The 15,847-nt window shown below is 43.1% G+C and overlaps 1 protein-coding gene across 1 annotated transcript in view; it reads left to right on the top strand.

Moving 5' to 3' along the window:
* Window positions 1-547: 547 nt before the first annotated feature.
* LOC122815315 (zinc finger protein OZF-like) overlaps window positions 548-15,847 on the top strand; it is a 64,952-nt gene continuing 49,652 nt past the window's right edge. Inside the window, exon 1 of the mRNA XM_044087704.1 lies at window positions 548-566. Within this exon, the coding sequence (XP_043943639.1) occupies window positions 548-566 (19 nt within the window). The remainder of the gene's footprint in view (window positions 567-15,847) is intronic.

Below are 15,847 nucleotides of genomic sequence, written 5' to 3'. Positions count from 1 at the left end.
AGCCGCGCAGTGCCCGAAGCAGAAGCAGTTCGCAAGTGCCGGTCGGCCGACTCCTGAAATTTTCGTGTTTGAGTTTCAGATCCAAACTCTTCTATAAAGCTAAGTACCCCGTTGGGGAAACTTTTTTCTTGCTCCAGACAGATGTCAGAAAAGTTAATAATTGTATTTCTTATGGGAAGCAAATACCTCATAAGGATTTTCATTCTTACTGTATTCCTTGCCTAGGCCCTGATCACAATGTTTCTGGTTGTCGTTTTGTGCTAGATTTAACCAACACACTATTAAGCGTCGGTATGATTTTGCTTTAAACTATTTTGGATGCTGGTCTAATTATTCGGAAATGTCGTTGGATAGCCATCCGACTACCGGAGTTCACAAAAAACGCAAAGAAAAGGAAAGAGATAGACAACCGAGGCCCAAAACCGATGACAAAGCTTCTCCTAAGCCAGTCACCGGTTCGCCGGTCCTCAGTGAGGTGCTTTCGCAGCCCCTGACGCCCGCTACTTTAGAGTCGCAGGCCGCTACCGACTCCCACATGGAGTCAACCATGCCGCTGGAAACTCAAGGTATTGTTGCCGCGGATATTATCCCTTCAGATGGGTCCGGAGCCCCTGAGCAGGCACCGGCTTCTGAGGGTGTATTCAGACCTAAACATCTTTACATCAAAGCGACTTCAGCCTCAAAGGCAAAGACTGAAGTACCTTCCAAAGCAAAGAAACAAACTCAAGAGCCACTTGGTCAGGCCTCTATGCCCAAAAAACAGATGCTCAAAATGGCCGAAGACTTGATTATCTTGATCAGGTGTTCCCATCCCCCTCCTGATAAGAGGCCTAGACAAGAGACTGACTATGAATCTTCAGATCAGGTTTCCATTTCTTCTGATTCCTCTTCTGATCAGGAATATTCTTTTCCCCCCTATGAGGATTCTGATGCTGAAGAATCTATACCTTCAGCTTCTCCTCCAGAGGACTATTCTTTTGGGGAAACCTTACATACCATGAGGGAGCATTTCCACTGGGAGAGCCAAGATTTTTCAGAATCTAAAAAGAGGCTCAGGGATTTCCTTTTACTACCTCAACACAAGCCACTAGCCATCCCAACTGTGTTGGACATTGTAGATGATGTGTTTTTGGAGTCTAGTCTTACCCCTGACTCCTTACCTCCAGCTTCTGTTAAGCCTGACAGATATTACAGGGTTCCTGACTCTCATAAATTCCTTTTTAAAAACCCTGCTGCACACCCAGAAACTATTTCTCAGGGTCCCAGAGGAGTTGAGGCTTCCGCTGCAAAAAACCCTACCCCCTCTGACAGAGATTCTAGGGCACTGGATAGATGGGGGAAAAAGGTTTACACGTCCGCTACCTTGGCTATAAGGGCCTTAAACTGTCTCAGCAACATGTCATGGCATTGCTTAAACAGAAAATGTTGTTAAACTCTGAATGTACAGAAAACAAGGAAATGCAGGATTTATTGCATGCAGCTGAAGAAATTAGAAAGCATACTTTGCAATGTGGTTTTGATTCTTTAGAGGCCTCCTGCAGGGCCGCAGTTACAGGTTCTGTAATTAGGAGGCATGCTTGGTTAAAGGAACAAAATCTGCCTGATCATGTTAAAGTTAAATTATTAGATGCACCTTTACAGCATGATACTTTGGTGTTAAGGCAGAAGAGGTGTTAAAGAAAATGGAGGCCAAAGCTAAATCTATGCAAACGGTCAAAGATTTTTTACAAGTACAGCCACCTAGTTTTAGTAGACACTGGCCAACAAAGAATTGGTCCTTTCCTGTGTCAGACAGACCTCAGAGGGGCAGAACCAGACGCCCTAGAGGCAGATCCCAAGTGCAAGGTTCATTCCGCTCAAAGCAATGGGGGGGCTTCTACCTCCAAAGTTGGAGAAGACAAATCACAACCATTCAGGAAACAGTCCCAATGACTTCCCCCTGCCTGCACCAAGCACTTATCTCCTGGCAGCACCCTTAGGGGGAAAATTAGCAGTTTTTTCTCAAAATTGGCACGTTATAACCCAGGACAAGTGGGTCTTAAATATCGTGTCACAAGGCTACAAGTTCCATTTCCATATCCTGCCAAAGGCAAACGGCTGGCCAGATCTGCCAAAAAATCAATGCGCAGAGGCATAAAAACAAGTCCCATCCCTCATGGACATGGGGGCCATTCAACTAGTACCAGAGCAAGAGCAGGGACAGGATTTTAATCAAGACTGTTCTTGGTACCCAGAAAGGATAAGGTCTGGAGGCCAATACTGGACCTATCTATTTTGAACACATTCCTGGATATACCAAAATTCAAGATGTTGACTTTGAAACAGCTTCTGCCTATGCTGGGCAAGAATGCTTTGCTTGTGACTTTAGACCTAAAAGAGGCATACCTGCATGTCCCAATCAGACAAATATGCAGAAGATACCTCAGATTCAAGGCTGGCTCAATGCAGTACCAATTCTCTGCACTGCCCTTTGGCTTATCTACTGCGCCCAGGGTCTTTACAAAGTGCCTGGCACCAGTAATTGCATTCTGCAGACAGAGGAATACAAATATATTCTTACTTTGGACGACTGTCTTAATTCAAGCAAAGAACAAGGACATTCTTCTACAGCATCTGGCGTTTGTGAAAAGACGTCTAACATGTCTAAGGTACACAGTAAACAAAAAGAAATCAAAACTAGTACCCTCTCAAGAGATAATATTCCTGGGTGCAAGCTTAAATACAACTGCCCAGATGGCTTTTCTCACACCAGACAAACAAAGGCAACTGACTACCTATTTCAAAATGTTGGCAACAAAGGCCCAGTTATCTGCAAGAAAAATTCTGCAGGCTTTGGGCTTCATGGCATCCTGCATCCTACTAATTCCATATGTAAGACTGCATATGAGGAAACTTCAATGGTACCTAAAAAGTGTTTGGACTCAACATTGCCAAAGCCTGGAAACTATGATTACTCTCATTCCCTGCCTGCAACAGGAGTTTCGATGGTGGGCAAAGGCTTGTCACCAAAACAAGGGACAGCCATTCACATTACCCCCAGCCAGGCAAACACTAACAATGGATGCATCAGATTATGCCTGGGGGGCCCACATGGCAGGAAGATGCATTTAGGGCACATGGAACTCAAACCAAATGCATCTGCATATCAATCAAAAAGAGCTTCTAGCAGTTCAAAATGCCCTGACAGCCTTCAAGGACCTACTTCATCCAGGACAACTACTGATAAAGACAGACAACACCACGGTCATGTGGTATATAAACAAGCACGGGGGCACACATTCTTACCCACTTTGCAGACTAACCATGACTTTGTGGGACACATCATTGACTTACCAAGTACATCTGCAGGCACAATTCCTGCCAGGAAGGAAAAATACTCTGGCAGACGAACTAAGCAGAAACCTCATGGATCCCCACAAGTGGCACCTGGATCCACAAGTCTTCAGCATGATAACAAGGAAATGGGGATGCCCGGACATAGATCTATTTGCCTCCCCTCACAACTACCAACTAAAAAGATTCTGCACAAGGATTTATCACAGACAAGCATGGAAAGTGGACGCCCTATCTTTCAGCTGGAAAAACCTATCAGTATACGCATTTCCCCCCTCTGTCTCTCCTCCCCAAGGTACTCCTAGAGGTCAGACAGGAGAAGCCAAGGATGATACTGATTGCCCCACACTGGCCCCGCCACTACTGGTATCCAATACTAAGGAGCTTATCTCAATGCCCAGCTTGGACCTTACCTCAGATACCTCATCTACTGTCCCAGCAAAACAGTCAAATGCTGCACAGCCAACTCAGGACTTTAAACCTGGCAGCATGGCGGATAATGTAGTCATACAAAACACACCTCTCAGTAAAGCTGTGATGGATGTCATTTTGGAGGCCAGAAGGCCTAGCACTAGAAAATCTTACACTGGAAAATGGAAGAGATTCTGTGCTTGGAACCAGACACAAGGAACTGATACAGCTGTGCCAAATATTCCTCAGATTTTGCAATGATTAACTGAGATGCTGGACAAAGGTCTATCTTTTTTTCTATTAAAATTCATGCCACTGCCATTTCGGATCATTACATTACAGAGCCACCAATCTTTTCTCATCCCTTATTAAAACAGTACCTCAAAGGAGCCAAAAATTTAAGGCCTCCAAGGAGATCACCAACGCCTGCATGGGACCTCTACTATGTCTTGGAAAAACTCACCCTGCCTCCTTTTGAGCCAGCTGCTACAGCTGGTATAAAGTTTTTATCTTGGAAAAGAGCTCTGCTCCTAGCAATAACTTCTGCAAGACGAGTTTCAGAGCTTCAGGCACTCATGACTGTGGAACATTATATCATTTTTTATCCAGACAGGGTCTCTCTGAGGACAAACCCAACATTTATGCCTAAGGTGGTGTCCAGTGTGGCTCTTAACCAAACTATTCATCTGCCAAGTTTTTATCCAAATCCACAGAACAAGGGGGAGAGAATTCTGCATTCTTTGGACATACACGGACAGCTTAAATTCTACTTGGACAGACCCAAAGTTTTCAGAAAGACAGAACAATTACTAGTGGCATATGATGCAGCATCACAAGGAAAGGCTGTCTCAGAGCAGACTATTTCAAAGTGGATAGGCCACTGCATCCGTTTCTGCTACTTACACCATGGCAAGCCAGTGCCTAAGGGCATTAGGCCACATTTAACCAGAGCTGCAGCCACTTCAGCCTTTCTCAGGGGAGTACCAACCCAAGGACATTTTAGAGGCTGCTACTTGGAGTTCAGTGCACACCTTTACAAAGCATTATCATCTGCCACTCTACTTTAAATCCAGGGCAGGCTTTGCTACTGCAGTTCTGCAGGGCCTCATAGCCGCTCCTAATGCTGTTTAGCTCCAGCCTCCCATCCATAACATTGGGACTCTTCGCAAATGTAATGGCTGCAACAGTGAAACACGAAGAACATAGTACAGTTGTGTACACTTACCATAAATGTAGATGTTCGAGTGTATTCACTGTTGCAGTTCAGGTTACCCACCCGCCATCCCCCTTTCTTCTGATGGAACCTATCTTTCCTCCTCTGATTTATACAACCTATGTGGTGTATTTGCTTGTAGATGAAGGTAAAGTTTATATTGGTGCATGTATTTATATGTATATAAATTTTGGCCACCCTTTTAGGGGGCATCTGACATCTGGGGCAAGAAAAACTAAAGAAAATGGCATTGGTCGTATCTTTTATACCCCTGACGACCTGACGTCAGGGAAGAGGCAACAACAGCCGACGCATGGACCCAGGATTTTGGAATTCAGGCCGACTGAGGGCAACCTGCCAGCAGGATTACCCAAATGTAATGACTGCAACAGTCAATACACTCGAACATCTACATTAATGGTAAGTGTACACAACTGTACTTTCTAACTTGACTAGGGTACACCATAAACGAAAAGAAATCACAGCTGGTACCCTCTCAAAAAATTACATTCCTGGGTGCAAGCTTGAATACAACTGTGCCCAGATGACTTACCTTGCACCAGAAAAGCAAATTCAATTGATGACTTACTTCAAACAGGTGGCCACGAAAACCCGCTATCTGCAAGACAAGTTCTGCAAGCCTTGAGGTACATGGCCTCCTGCATTCTTCTAATTCCATATGCAAGACTGCATATGAGGAAACTTCAGTGGCACTTAAAAAGTTTATGGAGTCAGCATTGTCACAGCCTGGAAACAATGATTCCTATTATACCTTGCCTGCAACTAGAGTTCCTATGATGGGCAGAGGCCTGCCACCAAAACAAGGGACTGCCATTCACTCCACCCCCCTGCCTTCCAAACCCTAACAAAAGACGCATCAGACTATGCTTGGGGGGCTCATCTGTCAGGGGAAGTGCATTCAGGGCAAATGGAGCCCAAATCAAATGCACCTACATATCAATCAGAAAGATATGCTAGCTGTACAGAATGCTCTGACAGCCTTCAAGGACTACCTTCATCCAGGACAACTAATGATAAAGACAGACAACACCACAGTTATGTGGTACATAAACAAGCAGGGGGGTACACATTCCTACCCCCTTTGCAGACTAGCCATGGCATTGTGGAACACTGCCTTGACCATCCAGGAAGTTAAAATGTCATGTCTTTGATAGATCAAGTAAAACGCATACAAGAGTACTACAGCTATCTATTTTCATAAACTAGAACAGGCCAAGGAATGCAGACCTTTCAAACAGTACTTGTTTTAAGAATCCTGGTTAAACTTGCAGTATGATTTTTCCAAATATAGGTTGTATTTAACTAGTTTATTCTGATCCCTGCAGAAAAGATCATTTAAAACTTTAAACTGGAACATCTCTAAGTAAATGATATAGTATTATATTGTGTAATTGCCTACATTACATAAAGTGGATAAGTATTTCCATCAGATGACCACTATGTTGAAAAGCTAAAGAAAATTATACAAATGTTTATTGCATTGTGATATTCTTTTACATGAAGCTGTGTAAGAAGTTATTACAGCAGACCTGTAACCAGTGGTGTTCCACGGGGATCACTTCTGGGACCTCTACTGTTTGGAATCTACTCTTCTCCTGGGGTAATTGGCTAGGCTTAAAATGACCCACAAGAGCAATTAGCCTAGTATTACAACTCTTATTTTTTTCTACCTAAATGGCCTGACATGGCAAGCATTTTAGTATATTTATTTATTTACTTGTTTGTTTGTGTATGCTCTTTTCATCCTGTAGAGCACTTTTTGTCACGAGTGTATGAGATTAGGGGTACCCTGGCCTGTCATGCAAGACCTTTGCATTTAGTTAAAGTTTCACTACTCAGAATAAGGAAAGAAAAAGTGGGTGTTAGTGGTCACAACTAAACTAAAAACAACCCGACCACTGAAAGACACCAATACCAGCAGCAGTCCAAAAATAGGTTTAATAGACCCACATAAAAACGGTAGTGTAGACTGGATAAAATCCACAAAAAATAGTGCTGTATAGTAGATAAGCGCTTTCGTGTGTCTCAATCCAGACTTTATCAAACCAAACGTGCTTATTACGCATGCTCCTTAAATAGTAGCACTAATTACAGTACACACAATGAATTAAAGACATATCAACCTTATTAAAACAACCCACAATACATTATACAGAACATTAAAACCTAAACCAAAAATTATTTTGAAAATTGAATGTTACTGAAAATGAATTATAAAACAAAAGTTAAAACTTGGAAGCCCTATCTATCAAAAATGGGCTTTAAAGATAGGTGTACTCAGAATGAATGCTTATTTTGAGAATCTCTAAATACAGTGTCTGTAACTTTCTTCCAGTGACACTGTCTGACTTCTGTTTTTATCAGATTTTAAATAAACTGTAAAAAGAACATCCTTCTCCTACTGTGAAATAATGTTTAAAATGAACTTTTTCTTTTTTTTTTTTTTTCTCTTTTGAACAGCTAGAAATCAGCGGCAGGAACTCCCATATTTAGTCTCTGTTTCTTATTTTGTTGCTGGTACAATTTGTTTCACTCCTGGACAACTTTCCCTTTTAGCTTTTCCCGTTAGGGATCGCCACAGCAAAGTGGTCTGCAGAATGATTGGCAGTGGAGTTTTACAGTGTCTAGTTACCAGCCCAGCTCCCAGCCTTCAAAAGGAGGCACACACATGTAAACATTCACACCTAGGGCCAATTTAGAGTGTCCAGTCCACCTGCAGCATGTCCTTTGGGATGTGGGAGGAAACTGGAGCACCTGGAGGAAAACCACACGTCCACAGGGAGGACATAGGATCATAGGAGGTTACTAGGCTAATGGCCCCAGGGCCCTTTCAAGCCTAACCAAGTTCAACCCGTGTTCTCAAGTGTGTCTGGTTCAAGCAGACACTAAAGTCAGCACCTATTGCCTCTGTCCAAGAAGGACGCAGGTTAGAACCCCCAGGGTAATTTCCTGATGTTCTTCATGTTTCACTGTTGCAGTCATTACATTTAGGTAATCTGCTGGCAGTTTGCCCTCAGTCGGCCTGAATAACAAAGTCTTGGGTCCTGCGTCGGTTGCTGTCCCCTCTTCCATGACGTCAGGTCATCAGGGGTATAAAACATGCAGCCGACGCCATTTTATTCCGTCTTTCTTGCCGCACGGTGCCCGAAGCAGAAACAGTTCGCAAGTGCCAGTCGGCCAACTCCTGAAATTTTTGCATTCGAGTTTCAGAACCGAAGGCTTCAAACTAAAGCCAAGTACCCCGTTAGGGAAACTTTTTCTTGCTCCTTACCGATGTCAGTAAAAGTTAATAATTGCATTACTTGTGGGAAGCAAATACCTCATAAGGATTTTCATTTATACTGTATTCCTTGCTTAGGCCTAGATCATAACGTGCCTTGCTGTCGGTTTTGTGCTAGGTTTAGCCAACGCACTATTAAGCGTCTGTATAGTTTTGCTTCTAAATATTTTGGATCAAGATTTAATTATCCTGAAATGTCGTCAGTCAGTAATCCGACTACTGGAGTTCACAAAAAAACGCAAAGAAAAAGACCGTTGAGGTCCAAAACCGATGACAAAGCTTCTCCTAAGCCAGTTGCCGGTACTCAGTGAGGCGCTTCCGCAGCCCCTGGTACCCGCTACTTTTGAGTCGCAGGCCTCTACCAAGACCCATTCAGAGTCCGATATGCCGTGAGATTCTCTGAGTATTGAACCCCCGGATGTCTCTCCCTTGGATGGGTCCGGAGCCGCTGAGCAGGCACCAGCTTCTGAGGGTGTTTTCAGGCCTCAACAGTTTTATATAAAACTGACACCAGCCTCAAAAACAAGGTCAAAAGCATCTTCTATGTCTAAAAAACTGACGCATGAGCCACGTGCTCAGGCCCCTATGCCTAAAAAGCAGATGATCAAAATGGCTGAGGACTTAATTACCTTGATCAGGGGTTCTCAACCTCCCCCTGCTAAGAGGCCTAGGCAAGACACTGATTATGAATCTTCAGATCAAGTTTCCATTTCTTCTGATCAGAAATTTTCCATTCCACCCTATGATGATTCTGATGCAGAGGAATCCATCCCATCTGCATCTCCTGCTGAGGATTACTCTTTTGGAGAAACTTTGCATACTTTAAGGGAACATTTTCACTGGGAGAGTCAGGACTTCTCTGAATCAAAAAAGAGGCTTAGGGATTTCCTTCTTCTTCCTCAGCATAGGCCTTTGGCTATACCTCCTGTATTAGACATTGTTGATGATGTGTTTTCGGAATCAAGCATGGCCTCTGATTCGCTACCTCCGGTTCCTAGTAAGCCAGACAGATATTACAGGGTTCCTGACTCCCACAAATTTCTTTTCAAAAATCCTGCTGTGGACTCTGAGACTATTTCACAGGGTCCCAAGGGTGTTAAGGCGTCTACAGCCAAAAATCCTACCCCCTCTGATAGAGATTCCAGGGTGCTGGATAGATGGGGAAAGAAGGTTTATACGTCTGCTACCTTGGCAATCAGAACCTTAAAACTGCCAGTTTCATATGCTTAAATATCAACAGCATGTTATGGGCCTACTGAAACAGAAAATTATGTTGATTTCTGATTGTGTGGAAAATAAAAGTTACAGGAATTATTGCATTCAGCAGAACAGGTTGGAAAGCATACTTTGCAATGTGATTTTGATTCCTTGGAGGCCTCTTGCAGGGCCGCAGTTACTGGATCTGTGATTAGAAGGTATGCCTGGCTCAAGGAGCAAAATCTGCCTGATCATGTTAAAGCTAAATTGTTGGATTCCCACTTGCAGCATGACACACCGTTTGGTAATAAGGCAGAAGAGGTTTTAAAGAAAATGGAAGACAAAGCTAAATCTATGCAAACTGTAAAAGATTTCTTGCAAGTGCAGCCACCCAGGTTCAGTAGGCACTGGCCTACTAAAAATTGGTCCTTTGCTGTGTCCAACAGAGCCACACAAGGCAAATCCAGGCGCTCAAAAGGCTCCAGATAACAATCACAGGGTTCTTACAGGTCAAAGCAATGGGGTGCCTCCACCTCCAAATCTGGAGGAAACAAAGGACAACCCTACAGTAAACAGTCTCAATGACTTTCCTCTACCATCACCAAGCACTTATCTTTTGGCAGCCACCTTGGGGGGAAAAATAGCACTTCATGCTCAAAATTGGCAGTTAATTACCCAGGACAAGTGGGTATTGAACATAGTATCCCAGGGGTACAGATTTAATTTCCATACTTTGCCATTTCCAAATGGATGGCCAGATCTGCCACAAAATCAGTGGGCAGAGACTCCGAAACAAGTTATGTCCGTCATGGATGTGAGGGCTATTCAACCAGTACCAGAAAAGGAAAAAGGACAAGGTTTTTATTCAAGACTTTTCCTGGTACCCAGAAAAGTCAATTCTTGGCATCCAATACTGGATTTATCGATTTTGAACACGTTTCTGGACATTCCAAAATTCAAAATGCTGACTTTACAACAGCTACTGCCTATGCTGAGCAGAAACACTTGGTTAGTGACTCTAGATTTAAAAGAGGCATACCTGCATATACCAACAAGGGAATCATGCAGAAGATACCTCCGCTTCAAGGCAGGTTTTTTTGCATTGCCAATTCTCTGCACTGCCCTTTGGCTTATTTACTGCGCCCAGGGTCTTTACAAAGTGCCTGGCACCAGTAATTGCATTCTGCGGACAAAGATGCATACAAATTTATCCTTATCTGGACGACTGTCTCATTCAAGCAGAGGACAAGGACACTCTTTTTCAACATCTGGCATTTGTAAAAAAGGCTTCTAACATGCCTAGGGTACACAATAAATGAAAAGAAATCCCAACTGGTACCCTCTCAAATAATTACATTCCTGGGTGAAAGCTTGAATACAACTGCCCAGATGGCTTACCTTATGCCAGACAAACAAAGGCAACTGACAATATACTTCAAACAAATGGCAGGAAAAACCCAGTTTTCTGCAAGACAAATTCTGCAGGCTTTGGGGTTCATGGCATCCTGCATGCAAGACTGCATATGAGGAAGCTTCAATGGTACCTAAAAAGTTTATGGAGCCAACATTGTCACAGTCTGGAAACAATGATACCTCTCATTCCCTGCCTACAGCAGGAGTTTCTTTGGTGGGCAGAGACATGTCACCGAAACAAGGGACTGTCATTCACTCTACCCCATGCCACCCAAACCCTAACTACAGACGCATCAGACTATGTTTGGGGGGCCCACCTGGCGGGGAGATGCATTCAGGGCCAATGGAGCCCAAAACAAATGCATCTGCATATCAACGAGAAAGAGATGCTAGCTGTTCAGAATGCTCTAACAGTCTTCAATGACTTACTTCATCCAGGACAACTGCTGATAAAGACGGACAACACCACGGTTATGTGGTACATAAACAAGTAGGGGGGTACACATTCCTACCCCCTTTGCAGACTAGCCATGGCATTGTGGAACACGGCTTTGACTTGCCAAATACATCTTCAAGCTCAATTCCTGCCAGGAAAACAAAATACTTTGGCAGACGACCTAAGCAGAAATCTTATGGTCCCACACGAAAGGAAACTAGATCCACAAATCTTCAGCATGTTAACACGGAAATGGGGGAGCCCAGTCATAGATCTATTTGCCTCTCCCCAAAATTATCTGCTGGACAAATTCTGCACAAGAATTCATCACAAAAAAGCATGGAAGGTGGACGCCCTAACCTTCAGTTGGAAAAACCTATCAGTCTATGCCTTTCCCCCTCTGCCTCTTCTCTCCAAGGTCTTAATAAAAGTCAGACAAGAAAAGCCAAAAATGATCCTAGTTGCTCTGGACTGGCCTCTACAACACTGGTACCCACTTGTAAGGAACATGTCTCAACTCCCCCCTTGGTACTTGCCCTCAAATACCTCATCTACTGTCTCGGCGGAACAATCGGATTCTGCACACTCAGCTCCAAACTCTGAACCTTACAGCATGGCTGATCATTTAATTATTCAGACAACACCTCTCAGTAAATCCTTGATGAATGTCATTTTGGAAGCCAAACGGCCTAGTACTAGAAAATCTTATGCTGATAAATGGAAGATATTTTGTGCTTGGAACCAAGCACAAGGAACAGACACAGCAAAGCCCAATATTCCTCAGATTTTACAATACTTGACTGAGATGCTTGACAAGGGCCTATCTTTTTCTTCAATAAAAATCCATGCCTCTGCCATCTTGGCTCATTACAACACAGAGCCTCCCCTCTTTTCTCATCCTAAGTATCTTAGAGGGGTCAAAATTTAAGGCCTCCCAGAAGATCTCCAACTCCTGCATGGGACCTCAGTTTTGTGCTGGTAAACCTCACATTGCCTCCTTTTGAACCAGCAGCTACTGCGGATGTAAAATTTCTATCTTGGAAAACAGCTTTTCTCTTGGCAGTTACTTCAGCAAGAAGGGTTTCAGAACTACAGGCTCTCATGGCTGTGGAGACTTATTTCATTTTACCCGGACAGGGTGTCCCTCAGGACCAATCATTCTTTTATGCCTAAGGTTGTGTCCAGTGTGGCTCTTAACCAGACAATTAACCTGCCAACTTTTTACCCAAATCCGCAGAACAAGGGGGAGCGGATTCTGCATTCATTGGACGTGCACAGACAACTAAGATTCTACTTGAACAGGACCAAATTTGTAAGAAAGTCTGTGCAACTACTGGTAGCATTTGCTGCAGGGTCAGAGGGGAAGGCTATATCAAAGCAGACTATTTCTAAGTGGATAAGCCACTGCATTCATTTCTGCTACTTGCACCATGGTAAACCTGTGCCCAAGGGGATCGGATCTCATTCCACCAGGGCCGCCTCTACCTCAGCAGCTTTTCTCAGAGGGGTTCCAACCAAAGACATTCTAGAGGCTGCTACTTGGAGCTCTGTTCATACCTTCACAAAGCATTATCATTTGCCCCTCTCCTCCAAATCCAGGGCAGGCTTTGCTACTGCAGTTCTGCAGGGCCTTATAGCTGCTCCTAATGCTGTTTAGCTCCATCCTCCCATCCATAGCTTTGGGATTCTACCCAAATGTAATGGCTGCAACAATGAAACACTAAGAACATAGTACAGTTGTGTACACTTACCATAAATGTAGATGTTCGAGTGTATTCACTGTTGCAGTCTGGGTTATCCACCCGCCATCCCCCTTTTCTATACCTTTTCTTTCCTTCACTATATACTAAAGCCTTTGTGGTGTATTTGCTATTAGATGAAGGTAAAGTTATGTTGCTAAAAGTGCATTTATACATATTTCTGTTTACATCTATATATTTTTTTTTTTGCTCCCCATTTGGGGGGCACCTGACATCTGGAGCAAGAAAAAATAAATAAAATGGCGTCGGCTGCATGTTTTATACCCCTGACGACCTGACATCATGGAAGAGGAGACAGCAACTGACGCTGGACCCAAGACTTTGTTATTTAGGCCGAATGAAGGCAACCTGCCAGCAGATTACCCAAATGTAATGACTGCAACGGTGAATACACTCGAACATCTACATTTATGGTAAGTGTACACAACTGTACTTTATCCATTCAGTCATCCAAATTGCACTTAAATAGTGCCAGCAAGGGGATTTAACATGAATAGGAAGCTTGTTCCAAAGGTGGGGCACCTCTTTAAGATAAATCTCTCTCCAGCGAGTTCTGTTGATGTCACATACCAGGTTAAAACCTCATAGGTTAGTACTAGGCTAACTGCCCTTGTGGGTCATTTTAAGCCTAGCCAAATTAACCTATGTGAGAATCAAACCCTGCACCCTGTGTCTGTAAGGCAAATATCTTAATCATTAAGCCAACATCCCTAATCAACTCCACAGACTCTGCACAGGAGGTACCCCAGCTGAAAATCGAACCAGAGAACCTCTTGCTGTAAGGCGGTAACGCTAACCGCTACATCAGTGCAGCCTCCCTGTTTCACCCCTAGACTATATGGCAAAAAAGATATGTGACTTACCAACATTATGACCCAAAGAGGGAGGGAGGGTGAGAATGCAGCTGTGAATAGTACGCTGTTAAAAAGTTGCAAATCTTCAAATGCTCACCAAGTTTGACCCCAATGAGAGGGAAAGAAAAAAGGCTACAGCCACCTTGCTTGGTTTGGTTTTCCTGGGCCAGAGACCTTAAAATGTGGCAGGCAATGTGTCAAAGGGGACCTTCATTGTGTCACTACTAGACAGAGGCACAGTATTCTAAATTTATTCTGTACATTTTTGTACCATTTCATTGGGTGGCAAAAGCCACATCACTATGGCTAGGCTTACAAATGCCCCAGGGCAGATAGCCTAGTACTAAACTATGAAACTATGAAGAGACAGGGAGACAGATTCCTAAAGAAAGTATTACATTATATCATCAAGTCCCAATGTATTGTGCTTGTCAGTATGCTGAATAGCGTAGAAACACAATATAATGGTAAAAAAATAGATAAGCATTTTAATTTTCCAGTCTAGGGATTATTTGTAGGTAAGAAAATGCATTTTTGGGCAAGGAATAGTTGTTCAAAGCCTGGCATATAAATGCTGTTTAGCAGTCAACTTTTGACTAAAAGAACTCAGCTACTGTACTGACTATTGTTTGTAGTATGACTTTGTTTTCAAAAATCCAAATTCATTTCCCCAATGGACAAACGTGGCTATATTTCAAGAATCAGTTATAAAAGATTTACACTTCAGAAATTGTGAAGCCAGAATATTGGACCGAAATTTGACAGCTGAGGAACAGGCATTTAGAAATCTTAAAAACAATACAGATATTTTTGTCTTTCCAGTGGACAAAGGTGGGGTGGTAGTGGTCATGGACACTGAAGGTCATATATCAGAGGCTCGTAGACAGCTAAGGGATGCAAGCCATTATGTGCTATTCCACTGGACCCCACCTTTCGTTTTGAGAGAGAGACTGATACATTTTTGGATCTGGCTTGTGATGGAGTAAATCTCCTCACAGGTTAAACAACATCTGATAGTGGATGACCCCCAGAAACAGATCCTTTACTTATTGCCCAAGATTCATAAAAACTTAGAAAAACCACTTGGCAGGCCGATAAGTGTCCGGTATAGGATATTTAACTGAGCCCTTATCAGCATTCCTGACGGAACATTTGCAGCCCTTGTTAAGAATAGTTAGAGCTAGAATTTAAGATACCACAGAATTCTTGACAGTAATAGAGAATTCTCAGTTGTAATCAAATTGGCTACTGTGCACACTAGATGTGACAGCATTATATACCATTGTACAATGACCCCCCATTAGTATTCCATAACGAGCATGCTGATTGGTCAGCGTGTCCGTTATAAGTCCGACTTATACTAATGGAAAAAGGTCCGATCGCCCAGACTTTTTCCATTAGTATAAGTCTTTACTTTTTTTTGTGTTAGGCAGCAATGGAGAACGGAAGCGGTCCATTGCTGTAATCTCATTATGTTAAACGAGTTTAACATGGCGAGATATCTTAAAAAAAAAAAAGCAACTGAGATCTTCCATTCTCCGTTGCTTTTTTTAAAGATATCTCACTATGTTAAACTCATTTAACATAGCGAGACAACTTTAAAAAACAACGGAGCTCTTCCTTTCTCCATTGCTTCCTCTACACACAGCTCTGATGTACTGCGTAAGCATATGCATGCGCAGTACATCAGAACTGCTCCAGGATACCAGACAGCTGTGGAAGGGCAGCACGGATGCATTATACAATGCCATTATTTAAGAAAAGTAAGTATTTTTTTTCTTAAATAATGTCATTGTATAATAACAATAACCCACATCTGGGTGTGGGTAATGCTGGATTTACCGACGGTTGTCTTTATTTGGCCACTCAGGCTTAACCCTCATGACCAAACAACACCAACCGTGGGTAAATCCAGCATTACCCACACCC

This window comes from Protopterus annectens, chromosome 1.part1 (genome assembly GCF_019279795.1).
Source record: "Protopterus annectens isolate FY-2018-M chromosome 1.part1, PAN1.0, whole genome shotgun sequence".
Lineage (NCBI taxonomy): Eukaryota > Metazoa > Chordata > Ceratodontiformes > Protopteridae > Protopterus > Protopterus annectens.
Note: the sequence above shows the minus strand (reverse complement) of the source record. Positions and strands in the feature narration are given on the sequence as shown.